Below are 14,520 nucleotides of genomic sequence, written 5' to 3' on the forward strand. Positions count from 1 at the left end.
TGCGTCTGTCTGTCAGCGTGAGCAAGAGATCTCAAAATGCTGCTTGATTTTCAGCTGTTATATGTTTCTTTTAATAAAGGGGAAAAAATCTTCCCTATTATGGTCTTTTAAGGTCCCAAAAAGAAAAATAACCACTAGAGGGTGTAGGTCGCCACTTTCCCACGAGAACATACGGTCAGAATTGTGCGTCTGTGTGTGGAGGAGGAGGCGGAGGGCATGTTTGGCACCGCCTACCGCCTGTCAGACTGCGTTCAGGGCGCAACCCCACATCGTAGCCCTTGTAGCTATGGAAACTCGTCGATGGCAACATCCACCAGTCTTTTGTGCCCTCATCCTCCTCTTACCTCTCAGAGGTGCTGAGTGTGTGCAGCTGTAACCGATAAATGATACGCTGCAAGATGGCGATTGCGCGACTCGTAGCCTGTTTTGTGCTTTACAGCAGCCTAGGTGAGTTTTCTACCGCTTATTCACAAAGCTATTATCATATCGGAGTCGGCGAGGTGCGACTACAGTCAAGTTAAATCCGAGCTGTAACGGTTCTGTCAGCGCTACGAGCCGACAAGGACGTTTTTTAACGTTAGCTTGACGTGTAAACGGGCTGGGAAATGTCAGGAAAACGTTTTTGTTGTGTTTTGTGGCGTTTTAACAGTCTGCTCATTATCGACTGAAGATTATATTTGATTGTTTTACGCTTGAGCAAACCTCACACCGAGCTGGAAAATGACGTAGTTGTCAGAGCACCCTTGACGTTTTGAATTTTTTTTTTACTTGATTTTAAAAACGTGTAACCTAGCCTAGAAATCATACATATTGCGCGCTCACTTGTCGACTAATTTCTAAAGAAATTTCCAGAATACAAACAATGCAAACGTTACTTTAGTATAAAAAGACGGCAGCCACATGGTGGAGACCTGTGGTACACAGAAACACGGGCCTGTGAATAATATATATTTAAAATGCTTTGTCTTTTTGATTGTTGCATATATGTATATGCATCATATACATATGAGGCTGCTTGAATTTCATTTTATTGTAGTTTGACCTCTCCTGATCACGTGGTGATTGATCGCTAGTGATGGTGAGTGGGGTGCCATGAGTGAGGCAGGTCGAGGGCAGCGGTGACAAGATGATGTGCAGCAGCAACAGCTAGAGATTTGTGGCGATCAGCTGATGCTGGGTGGTTGCGTCGGCTAATTGGCTGCGGGTGGGTGCACCACTAAGTGTTGAACTTTTCACCCAGGTGCTCTGCAAGCAGTAAATCAAATGACTAAGCAGAGATGACAGGCAGAGGTTCATTTGTTATGCTCTCAAGTTTTGGTTGTAAAAACTCCGAGCTGTGTGCGAATGTAGCTCACGATTTGGTTTATGTTCTGACCTTGAGCTTTAGGGTGCTGTCATGTTTGAATAATGAAAATGAATCGTTATTCAAACGTTTTGCATTTAGCATATTGTGATTCATGCTGCATATAACTGGAACGCACTGATGTGTAAAGCTGAATTATTTTAAGTTAAGGTAAAAATAGATGCCTTCTTGTGATTCTGATGTGCAGAAAATTGGATGTAATTCTTACATTGTTAATTTTTTTTCCTTTATGCTGCATGAAAATTGAAAAGTTAAAAAAAGAAATGCTATTTCTGAGATTTTCCAGACTCAGAATTGGCCTTTGGACATTATAATGATTGGGCAGCGTATCAATCTCTTACCTTACTTAATAGAAGTCGGTGCATATTCCTGATATCACTGCCCATTTAATGAACAAAAAATGTTTTTTATGCTTGAGAAGACTTTGCATTAAAAATAAAAATCTGTAATTATTTGCTCATCAGCCACTTTGTTAGGTACAACAGGTAACTCAAATAGCTATTTAGCCAGTCACATGGCACAGTCTATTTATGCATGTAGAAATGGTCAAGACAACATGCTGAAGTTTAAACTGAACTGCGGCATGATTGTTGATGGCTGACGGGTTTGTCTGAGTATTTCAGAAACTGTTGATCCACTGGAAATCTCACATGAAACCCCCTCTGGGGTTTACTATAAAAGATAAGATATCCAGTAAGCAGCAGTTCTCTGGTTGAAAATGCTTTGTTGTTGCCAGAGGTCAGAGGAGAATGGCCAAACTGCTTTGAGTTGATAAGAAGATAAATATAAGTAAGTAATGAGGACACGCAGAAGAGCATTCTGAATGCAAAACATGTTGAACCTCAAAGCAGATGGACTACAGCAGCAGAAGATCACATCACGTGCCACCCCTGTCAGCTAAGAACAGGAAATGGATAAGTTCACCAAAACTGTACAGGAGAAGCCTGGAAAAATGTTTACTGATTGGATCTGATGATGGTAGAGTCTGAATTTGATGTAAGCAACCAGGAAGCATGGATCCATCCTTATATCACTATTCAGGCTGCTGCTGTTGGTGTAATGGTGTTGGAGATGTTTTCTGGGCTCAGTTTTGGCTGCTTAATACCAAGTTTGCGTGATTTAAATGCCTCAGCCTGCCTGTGCAGTTTTAACAATGTCCACCCTTTATGACCACAGTGTACTCATCTTCTGAAGGCTCCTTCCAGTAGGGCAATGCACCATGTCACAAAACTCAAATCATCTCAAACCGGCTTCTTGAACATGACAATGACTTCACCATACTTAAATGGCCTCTGCACTCACCAGATCTCAAGAACTTGTCTCAGTGAATGCCTTTGGCATGTGGCTGAACGGGAGGTACAGATCACGGCAACTGCATGATGCTATCATGTCAGCATGGTCCAAAATATCTGATTCCCCCCACCTTGTTGAACGTATGCCTTGAAGAATTAAAGCATTCCTAAAAGTAAAAAAGGTCCAACCTGGTATGAGCAAAGCGTACCTAATGAATTGGCCGTTGAGTTTTTGTGTTAGGATTTCATTAAATGCTAATTGTCTTGAATGATTGTTCAGGAGCAATTGATAAATTTTTCTGTCAATACACGATAAAAAACTGCTAGATTCCCATTTCCCACACAGCACAAAAATGTATTCAAATTGCTTTTTCCAAGTTCATAAAGTTTACAATCATATATTTACATATGAGAGGCAGGAACCAGAGGATATCTGGTATTTTAGTGTTTAACACACGTTCTATCAAATATGAACATTGTTGGCGTTGCTATTTTATGTAATTTAAGCTGCTTTGTTATAGGTTGCGATAAATGAGTTATATTTTATCTGCCTTGTGCTTTATTGGGACTTCATTTATATTTCATCTGTCTGAGGTGCTGCAGTCATTGTGTCACGTGCGTAGCTTGAATGAACAGTTTATTTCCTCCCAGTTCTTATAACAACATAACCAGCTTAATCAAATCTGCTTGAGCGTTGAGTTGTTCTGTTACGCAGTCACTCCAGTATGCTGTGAATCCCAGTGGGCCTCCTCGCGCCATCCACTGTCTTCGGCATATTTGCTGCGACTGCACTGGAATGTCTGGGAAAAAGCTTTTTATAGATTCACTGGATCAACAACTTTTTGTTGCAGGGACAGGGATGGGTGGTTGTTTTCATATTTAGAGCGTAAGAGGATTGCTGAATGTGGCTATTTAAAAGCCAGTTTCTCTCAGAACTGACTATAGACCTACTTTGTCTTTGCATTAGAATGACAGAGGGATTAAAAATGAGCCCCTGTTTGCTTTCCAGCAAGCGCTGAGATTATTTTCATAATTCAGAAACATTGTCTTCTCTTCAGCCTGCACCATGTCACGGGGGAAGGGAGGCCACCAAACATTGTTGTCTGCGTGCTTTTATTTTAAGCTCGCATTAGTAATTAGTTATACATTGTCATGTTAATTAACTGTGGTTACTCTTTCCCACGTCCTACATTTTGCATTATTTGGAAGAGAGATGAGAAAAACCTTTAATAACATCCTGTTAACGCCGTTCCTGCTTGTACAACCGGTGCGCACTGATTCTAGATTTTGTTCGCCCCAGATAATAAAGGCTAAAAACTTGTTTTTCACCATGATTTTTGTTCAGATGAACACGGGAGATGTATCCTCTAAGGAGATTTTGTCAGTGTTACAACATACTTATGAAAACAGATGAACTCGAGCAGATCTGTTTCCTGTAAACTTTGAAAAGCACATCGCACACGGCCGTGTTGCAACCCATAACACTGCGAAAGCCGTTGTTTTCTCTTACGTGATACTTTGAGTCTGCAGTGTGATTGCAGCTGCAGATTTAATTAAACGTTCCAGTATTTGAAAGAGCTTTTGTTTTTCTTTCTTTCTTTTTTTCCAAAAATATCGTTCCTCAAAACGAGTACCTCGCAGATCTGGAAGAAGCAGTTTAAAGGGCATTTTTTTGAAGGGTCAGTACGTGCGTATGTCGAGGGAGCTTCAGTTGGACGGGCCTTCGTCGCGTCTCTCGGGATGTCCAGTCACTGCTGTGGTAAAAATAGCCCTTGATGTACAGGGTGGGAAAGTCAGCAGCAGAGACGGAAGCTGAGACCTGCGAGTCAGATCTCATCACTGTCCGCAGCTGTGCTTATAAGACCGGATGCTTCGGTTGGACCCATGTTTTCATCGCTTGAAGGCTATATGCTCGCTCTCCCTTTGGCTCCCAGTCACAATGTACAACTCAGGGACGCCCGTGTCCTAACAAGGCTGCTCAAATCCCTCGGAGTTAGTCAGAGTGCACGCTGCCTCGGGAAAACAGGAGGGATGTCTTGTCGTATTCAGGGGCGGCTCAGATTATTATTGTCTAATTTCAGCCTCTATTTGAAACCCTAACTACTGCCCCCACTGGGAGCGTGATTGCCTTCATTACTCAGCATGGGTGCTGTTCGTTGTGCGTGTACTCAGTAATTACTGCATTTGGAACAAAAAATGTTGACTATAGGGTACCAAGGGAAGGTAGAAACCTACTTATTTAGCCTTAGCAAAGACTGTTAAATTATTTGTGTTTGCCGAGCAGTAATTTTCACATTTCCTTAATTCGATGTCACACTGCACACCCGTCTCGTCCCCAGATTCACGTATTTTCCACTTAAATTGGCATTCGGCGGACCCAAATTGAACGAAACTTGTGAATTACGCCTCTCGCCGTTATAATCTGACATTTGCAAAATAACACTGATTGCTTTCAGCATTTCGCTCAAGCACTGAACTTAAAATAAGCGCGTCTCATGTGTTGTGTTTGTGCCAGAGGGAAATGAAGATGGTTGATTAAGTATGGTTCAAATGTGAGCTCATTCCCGCTGTGAAGTTATTCTTGTGCTTCTGATTTGATTTGTTTGGGGATCTTGATAAATGATTTATTTTGCAACCTCAGTATAAATTAGTATTATGATTTAGCAAAGGAGCTAGCCCTGAAAAAATACAAAAAAATGTACATGTACATCTAGTAATATAATATACTATATACTAGATGTACATTATAATAATATAATGTAATTCTAGTAATATTTTAGTGTGTATGGTTTTTAAACGATGTGTAAAAGTGGATGAACTGCGCACCCCTTCTCTAAACCAGTATTTTTTTTCTTCAGTGAGTAAACGCTTTAATAGTACACTGCACCAAATACTGAAATGACTTGGGGGCTTTCTGGTCTACTGGGTGACACATCATTGACCATTTCCAGCTATTCCTCAAGGGCGCATCGTCATCCATAATATCGTGATATGTAGTGAACTAGTGATGCAAACTATCTCTGCAGCTGTGTTTTTGTCAGAAATCAATATAAAGATATCATCTCTAACTCCCCCTTTTTTAATAGTTAATGTCCCCAGAATGGTTTCCAGTGTAGCGGTCGCTTAAAAAAAGAAATTAAAACTTGCATTCAGTTCAATTAAATTGTATTTATATAGCACCAAATCACAACAGCAGTCACCTGTTGTAAGGTAAAGACTCTACAATAATACAGAGGAAACCCCAACAATTAAACGACACTCTTTGATCGAGCATGTGACCGTGGAAAGAGAGAACAGGAAGAAAACTCTGTTATGTGTGTCTTATTATGATCAACTAATATAACCATATGTGCATTAACTACACTCACTTGTAATGGCTAAAGGACATCCCTGTTGCTGGTGATGAGCTGGGGGGGTAAACATTTGGAGGGGCAACCACACTCAAACTTGCAGCCAGTTAAAAATCGCTGGTTAACCTGGTAACCTGACATGCAGGTGAGGGTGCTGTGCAAGAGAAGCACACACAGAAGATGGGAACAACAGGCTGTGCATAAAATTTGAACATAAGCTCCAGGCTGGAAAAGCGAGGCCAGAAGGAAATCTGCTTCAAATCTGCTTCCATTCTTTCTCCGGGATTTTCTCCTGGTTGCAAAAAGAAAGTAAAATTACTGGACTGCTGACATGACCTATGACCTCAGTAAACACTTTCCTGAATGTTCTGTGTTAGTTTCACATCCTTTTGAAAACAAAAGAACAAGTTAGGCTTGCTTTTTCAGTTACCAAGTTGCTACTAGGGATGCATGCGACTACTTGATTACACATTAAAATGTTCTGCCTCTTGCTAGTTGGTACCAAAGATACTAGTCAGCTAAGTTACTTATTTGGTTTTTATTAATAAGCAGTGGCAGCTCCCATCCCGGTGAGAAATGTTGTGACGCCACCAGCCACAAACCAGGGCTGTGGTTTGTTGGTACTGTGACATTAAGTACTGTGACTGTTATATATGGCACAGTGTCCAACAGATTTACATTTAAAACTCAACTTGATTATCAAGGCATGTGATTAGCGGTTTCAAATAGCTCTCAAATACATGTGCAGTTATTGTATGGCTAATATTTAACCTCATCCATTAGATTCACTTCAGTTCTGAATGTTCTCTGAGGCTTGACTTTTTCTCTTGTTTAAATAACTAGTTACCAGGAGCATCCTTAGTTACTACTGTATGTGAGTGTGTAGCTTGAGACTGCAAGATAGGAATTCAGTGAGGTTACAGTGGCAACATCCATCTTCTATATACAGTTAATGTTTGGAGCCTTTCTGTTATAAAACAACCAGTGTGAAATAAAGTCAATATAGCAACTGTCATGTTTGCTAATGGCTAAAGCCTGTGTGTCATTTACTTGGTCTGAGCCGGCTGTGCTGCAGTACTAAACACAAATCCTTTTATTCTGTCCTGCAACTTATTACAAGAGCATTGCTGATCCTTAGTAACTGAGCTAAAGTGACTTTGGCTCTTGTCTGCTCGCTTACTTACATTGTCTGCTGCGTTCTCGGTCTGGATTTCATCTTGCGCAGGATCAAAGCTGACAACAACAGCAACAACAAAAAACGGGTCACTATCCAAATATTTACAGAGTCCTTCGTGTCAAATCTCTGTTTTCTTTCATTATCATTTACAACTAGCTCTGGTCTCTTCCATCGACTCATCATAAGTCACATTATTATCCAATTAAACACCACAAATAATTCAAGTTAAATGTTAATGACAGTATATTTCTACAAGGAGTTCATTAAAAATATGTGGCACACTTATGTCAGCTATATTTGTTGGTCTAATCCAGTGTTTATTAGGCAACGTGCCCGGTTTATAATGTCTGCTAATGAAAATGCTCGCGTGTCCAATCGGGGTTACTCAGCGTTTACTGCCTGTGTTTTTTTTTTCTCCACAGGTCACATTCCATCATCACTTGGGGTAATCCTCCGGACCACGGACAAGATTGTTTGGGCAAATGAGTTTGAGCGTGAGTTGCTCGAAAATCACACTAACCTATTTAACCAAAGTAGCGTTTCTTTTTTCCAGATTTAGCCTGCATCTCTCTCATGCTGTCATGCGTTCTGTTTTCTTCCCAGCCATCGAACTGACCTGCTTAATAGAGTCCATCTCGACAAACAACCCAAGGATCGAGTGGAAAAAGATTAAAAATGGTGTTCCCAGTTATGTGTACTTTCAAAACAAGATAGCAGGTAAACCTCTTGGAAACTGTCTTTTAGAGAAACCAGTAGAGCACAGTGTTTCAAAGCAAAGTCGCAGCACTCAAAGCTTAGCTGAGTGAATGCTACCTTGAAAGACCTTGGCTCAGAATTCTGTTTTTAAGCCGTGAAGTCACGCTGTGTATTTGAATGAGCAATTGTAAAGTGTTTTTCACCCCCCATCTCTCTCTCTTTCTGTCGTTCTCCAAAAGGGGACTTGGAGAACAGAGCTCAGCTCAGAGAGCCGGCCAACATTCTGATCTTCAACGCCACTCGATCAGACACAGCAGAGTACCGCTGCGAGGTGGCCGCCATCGATGATCAAAGGGACTTTGATGAAATACTTATTAGTCTTGCAGTAAGAGGTATGGAGAGCAGAGCTAAAAGTCACTGCATGTCTATATCGTCAACCCTCTAAAGTTCTAATCACACTTTGTTCTTATGAGCGAATAGATATTAAGATTATGTGGCAGTTTATACATTTTACACTCAATTTACTTCTGAAATATAAAGCTACATCATGATTGCTGTCACTGTGAGGTTGCCATGCATCTAACCGTTGCCTTTGAGGTGCTGGTAGATTAAGCTAGTGGCCTGCTGGGACAGCAATCACAACCATTTAACACCCACTTACATAAATCACTCGGGATATCTGGGGCTTGTGGCGACGTTATAACAATTCCAACTTTAACCTTACGTATCACTTGATGACAGTTCTCTTTGTCACCATACAGTGGCTGAGAACACACTTCACCTCAGGGAGTCGCAGACTTGTCTTTAGACACGGAGCCTGTAGCAGACCCTGGCCTGCACACAGAGAAACACAAAAAACGAGTGCCAGCAGTGTTTGCTGTATGTGGCATAACCACTGCCTGTATATAAATTGTGCACCACTATGGACTCTATGGACAATAACCCTGTGTGTCTGAAAAGTGAAGCCAGTGTGGATGCTCTTTAAACCTGCATTCTTTATAGTGACCAGCAGGTGGCAACACCTCTGGTTGCAAACAGATTGTGCGGGAGTCAATGAGGAAATCACCCACTTGATCTTTGAGCTCAGTCAACAGTTTCCTGATTAATTTTATGGACGTATTTGCTACTTTTAAATCCTGGCCAGGAAAGTATGTTGTTAATTCTATAAATTATGATTTCATTAAGATGAAAATTGACAATAATAAGGCAGATCTAACTGTTTCTCAGTTAGATCACTCACTCATGACCTCTGCTTTCAAAACACAAGATATTGAATTCAAGGCATAAAGACAGAGACTGTAGAAGCGACGTCTATCACGTGTCCATCTTTTATGTTCAGTGTGTGAACATAAATACTTTAGAACAGTCTAAAGATTATGGGGAAACTCAACACACTTTCTGATGAAATGTTATCCTTTAGCCAGTTGGTAAGTAAAAGTATCGCTTTCAGCAGTGTGTAAATGCTACACAACATTCAGCAGCCTGATGTGAATCTGTGCTTTTTGTGTGTAGTGAAACCTGTTGTACCACGGTGCAGCGTGCCAGAGGCCGTCACAGTGGGAACATCAACAGAGCTGCGATGTCTGGAAAATGAGGGCTTTCCCGCTCCTCAGTACCGTTGGTTTCACAACAATGAAGAGCTTCCACAGGATCCCAAAAACAGCGCAAAGTTTGCCAACTCTTCCTACAGCATCAACCCCGACACCGGAGGCCTGGTACAAAAATGACAAGCATCCTGTTGTTGCTACATTTATGACTTTATCATTTCAGTTCCTATTGTCTGTGCAAAATATCTCTTGAGGCACGGCAGCACTCCGTATTTACTATTATTATTGTTAAATGAACAGATGCAAACTTCTTCTCCCTGCTTGTCTGTTCTGTTTGTAGACAGGACTCATTAGTGCCGAGTATTCTCTGTCAGAGCTTATCTAATGTAAATGTTACCCGCTTAATCTAAATAAAACCTTAAGCATTATATGACTAAGAGCAGGATTAACCCTCGTGTGTAAAAAGAGCCAGTAAGAACACTTATCCAAAACCTGGCATATGGAACAAGGATAATGTTGCATTTAAAGCCAAACTGATGTGTTTCCAGGTAAAAGTTTAACATCTGGCAGAAATATAACCATGTTATAAAACATAGGGCGATGCCCTCTAATCTAAAATCTTACAGCAGTATTAAAAGCAGCCCGTAAATCCATCTGAAGGCCAAAATGTCGCTATATTCAACCACAGCCAGACATCCTATTGCTGACAGTTCGTCTGCGTGTCAGTGCACTGACAGTTTTCCAAAAATGTCTCCACAGAAATTTCGAAGGGTCAGGAAGGAGGACGCGGGGGAGTACTACTGCCAGGCAAAGAATGATGCGGGGCATGCACAGTGTCCCACGCAAATAATGGAAGTCTGTGAGTGACAGTCACACCAGCCAAGCAGGTCTTTTGACAGCACTTTAAGCCAAAAGCTAAATCAGACACGTTCACTCTCAAGTTTCAAGTTAACACGGCAAAGAGAAAAAGTGTGAAATAACAGAAGGAAGCTAAAACATATGAACACAGACAGGACAGACAGGTGGGGCTTCAAATGTAGGAATGAAATAAACTTTATCTCAAAGCAAACAACAATATTTTTCATTAATTTTACCCCAAGCACCACTGTTCCCACTAAATATTATATAAACTATTTGAAGGCCAAGCATACTTTGTGCTTATAACTGCCATTTGAAGGCAGCTAAGGGAAACTAATTCACTCTGCTGAGCATCATCCCTTTGCAACGAACTGGATGCAGGAAAGCTCCGGCTGTCCAGGTCAGTCTGATCCCAGCACCTCGCTGGGAAGCAACAGTTTCAGACACCCACGCCCCTGATATGCTAACATGCCCATGACAGCGTATTCTGCAGCCAGAACATGAAGCGGAAAGGATAAAGCAGCTGTCCACACAGTTAAAGGGTTTTTGCACACTATAGGCATTCATTTTGTTGTAGGAGTTGTTCATTTTTGAACATTTGAACATTTTTATAGAAAAAATAATGAAAAAACAAAACAAAAGACATTCACCATAATTCATGTAAAAAAATCAAATTCGTTATTTTTATTACATTTATTATTAAATGTCAAAATTAGTTACTGTACAACATCTGAATTCTTCCTATTTAATGTGATAAGTAGGCAAAGTTTGTTTTTATTTGTTTCATTGTTTGGTATCTTGAGTTGGTGTATTTAATGAACATGAAATTCTTCTTATTTTCATCGAAGCCAATAACAATTAAGTGAGGATTTTAGGAGTGTGGCAGTTACACAAGATATACATAAAAATGAAAATGCAGCAATGATATAAGTCATGGTTATAGGCTATCGATATGTCTCAGGCCACGTAACTCTCTCATGAGCACTTCTCTGTGCCCTGTTGCAGATGACGTTGACATCCTGGGGATTTTCCTCAAGGTGTTTGGTGCTGTGGTTGCGTTCTTATGCTTGGCGGTTTCCATTTGTCATTCCTTCAGACGTGGATGCTTCCACAAAAAAGGCCACAATGAAAATAAGTGAGTACAGTCTGCAGCTCTGATGAAAGGATACAAAATCTTGACTTTTTTTTTTTTTTTAAATGCATTCTATTTCACTTTATTTCAGCTACAACTGGCCTGCACAGAATAGCGGTGTTGAGTATGGAGACGCGGATGAGGTAAACTTACAAAGCACACCGCGTTCGTTGGAAATCAAATCCAAAAAAAGAAAATCTAAGGTAACTTCCTACTTCCTGTTTTTCACAGGGTCATTTCCGCCACAAGTCTTCCTTCGTTATTTGACAGCCGACACGGAGGACGCGATGTAACCACGACGAAGTAAACTTGCAACAATGATGCTCCACTTGGTAAAGTTTGGAGTCTAACATGGCACATTATTCTCTGATGCACATCAAAATCAAATCAGCCGACTTGCCAAAGTAATTTTAATATCATTTTGTGGCACTTGGTTGAGTTTTGCAATGCCACAGATTTTTTTGTTGTTGTTTGTTAATATTAAATTCCATGAAAATATTTGGTTTTTACATATTTTTCTCATTTTATACTCAACATAAAGCTACTGTACAATAAAACGATTTCAAAGCTGTGGAGGTCGATGTTTATATCACAGTGTCATCACAAAGGTTACTGTAAACTACATTCCCTCACTGTTTTTGGACAAATCCTCTTTTATAGCTCTTCAATTTTTTACAGTGGACGTAAATTGTTTACTTCATCCTTGTTCTTAGTTTGTTTCACATGCAGAGGACGAAACATGTTTTTGTACATACTGTAGTTAAACAGGCAATAAGTAGCAGGCTGCAAAAGGCTCATGAGCTGACTAGAAGGCACAATTTAATAGCCTATGACTATATTTACAAATGAAAACAAACATGTACAAGTACAGAATAAAGTGTGAATTTTAACACCATATATTCCAATATGCTGCAAACTCAATATGTACTATAAAGGTGGTGTTGATGATTTCTTGGAGTGCTGTTTCTGTGTATAAGTGACCTTTTGTGCTTTACTAATTATTTTGTGAGTATTGGACATATTGTCCAGGTTTGACTCAGTATTATAAATGTACATACATGCATATACTTTTTGGAGCTTTTAATTTGAATGCGTAGCACTCCATACCTTATTGTAAATATTGCAATAAACTGTTTATTGGAAATACATTTACAGTATTCACTGTTCAGTGTGTATCTGCAGTGTTGAGCCTGTCAGTAACAACAGTGTGTCATTTTAGACATTAGTGTCAAAGATGTGTGTAACAACTCAGGAACTGTTGTACAATGTCCACTGTTCATTTGATATTAATGTTATACGTTAATGTTATTTTGTTACTATTAAATATATTTCAGCTGAATTTTTGGAGTCTCAAATGTTTTGATGGATTTTGTCCAGATGATTAAAGTGAAATATAGAGATACACAGACGAGGTTTCTGTGTAGCGAGGGGGAAATCACGCACAAACACAAACATAGCTTGTCCATGTTGACTACATCCAGAAATGTTTTTTGTGGTCTTCCTATTGCAGCTCTCTCTCTCTCTGCAAGAGACTCTCCTGCCTGGCAGCACAATCTCACCCTTGCCTCTTTAACTTTGTTTCCAAACCTCTCAACCTGAACTCAATCCCTCTGATACTCATTTCTAATCCTGTGCCTCCTGGTAAATCAGCGAAAATCTTCACCATCTCCAGCTCAGCCTCCTGTGTTGTTTTTACGGCCGCCGTCTCACTACCATCACAACACATGACAACACACAAATGCAAGTCAAAAAATCCAGAGTGGAGGGAAATTAGTGCAGGTGTTACAGTAAAATGAAATAGCTTTTTGAAATCAGTTGGCTTATAGTTTTGTAGACATCCAGAGTTTCATTGAAGCGCCAATCAACGCTTCATTAGGCAAGTTGTAATTATTATCATTATTCCAGTTTTTCTGAATTGCTAAAACACTTTTTCTGAAACCTCCACCCATTTTCTCAAAACCTTAAACAGAACTACATTCACAAAACCTCAGATTCTTCTGTCAGAATCAAACTATCACTTCAAAATCAGTTATGCTGTGTTCAAAACCAAATGATGTTTTTATATCATACACACAGCAAGTAAAAATATATTCACCACAGAATATTCGTTGGACACTACATCAGATAATTGAAGATACGGCATTCAGGGCATGTAGTTAACAGGAAATATTTAAGTTTATTTAACAAATGACCATAATTAGAATGATATGAAGTGCTGAATGTAGATAACAAAAATTAATTAATTAAAAATAAAACTAAATTAAAAGCACATTTCTGTAATTCACAGATTCATTCCACATCATCATGTCTTTGTGTGGGGCCTGTCCAGAGGACTTTATCCACATCATCCACATCACAGGCAATATTCTCCCATGCCAGGCAACATAAGAAAAACCTTCTTGAGTGCAGAAGCCAGCATTGACTAGACTCCAAAGTTGTCCCATCACAGGTGTGTTCTATTGCCTCCAGTAAAGTTTCCCTGGTGTAGGGCTGCCGGTCATAGACCTTCCACATCCACGCAGAGAAAAACTCTTCTGTTGGATTCAGGATGGGCCTGTAAGGTGGAAGGGAAACATTTATAAAGCGCTGGTTGTTTGTGAACCATTCATGTATCAGGACAGCACAGTGAAAGTTCACATTGTCCCAAACAATGACATATACAGGTTGCACTGCTTGCTGATCCAGCTGTTCATGTGCAACCATAATATCCTGTAGACTACCCAGAAATGTAAGGAGATGTGCAGTGTTATATGGCCCCAGGTTTGCATGACAGTGGAGAGCCCCGCAGTTACTTTGCCACCATGCTGGCCAGGGACTTCCACAATGGCATGTTGACCAATTATGTTCCTGCGTCTCCGCTTCCTTTTTGCCAGATTGAACCCTGCTTCATCTATGAAAATATATTCATGGGTCCTTTTCATGAAATCCAATTCAAATCCTCTATAGTAGTGTACTATAAGTTATACAGAAAGATGAAATAGTGTATTTACAGTATACACATTCCATTTATGTACATTACAATATAGCATAATAGTAAGTCTATGGGCATAGAATTCTAAGCGTCGCTGCTGAAAGTGTGTGTAGGTCGCACATACTGATGACGTA

General features: G+C 40.1%; 1 protein-coding gene and 1 long non-coding RNA gene across 2 annotated transcripts; one reads left to right on the top strand and one right to left on the bottom strand.

Annotated features, from left to right (window-relative positions):
* The first annotated feature begins 207 nt into the window (after positions 1-207).
* Positions 208-12,754, top strand: jam3a (junctional adhesion molecule 3a). Its single transcript, XM_084951084.1, has 9 exons — positions 208-447; positions 7,605-7,676; positions 7,786-7,899; positions 8,118-8,270; positions 9,391-9,593; positions 10,185-10,284; positions 11,289-11,418; positions 11,507-11,558; positions 11,647-12,754. Exons 1-9 carry the CDS (start codon positions 384-386, stop codon positions 11,680-11,682), a joined length of 924 nt encoding a protein of 307 aa, XP_084807210.1. The 5' UTR covers positions 208-383; the 3' UTR covers positions 11,683-12,754.
* On the bottom strand, positions 5,839-7,792 carry LOC146373548 (uncharacterized). The gene is made up of 3 exons (XR_014802218.1): positions 7,703-7,792; positions 7,190-7,238; positions 5,839-6,297 (listed from the first exon to the last, which is right to left on the bottom strand). It is a non-coding gene; the product is annotated as an uncharacterized LOC146373548 (long non-coding RNA).
* Positions 12,755-14,520: the final 1,766 nt, after the last annotated feature.

This window comes from Perissodus microlepis, chromosome 14, assembly GCF_051167445.1.
Source record: "Perissodus microlepis isolate ML-2025 ecotype Zambia chromosome 14, ASM5116744v1, whole genome shotgun sequence".
NCBI classification, from domain to species: Eukaryota; Metazoa; Chordata; class Actinopteri; order Cichliformes; family Cichlidae; genus Perissodus; species Perissodus microlepis.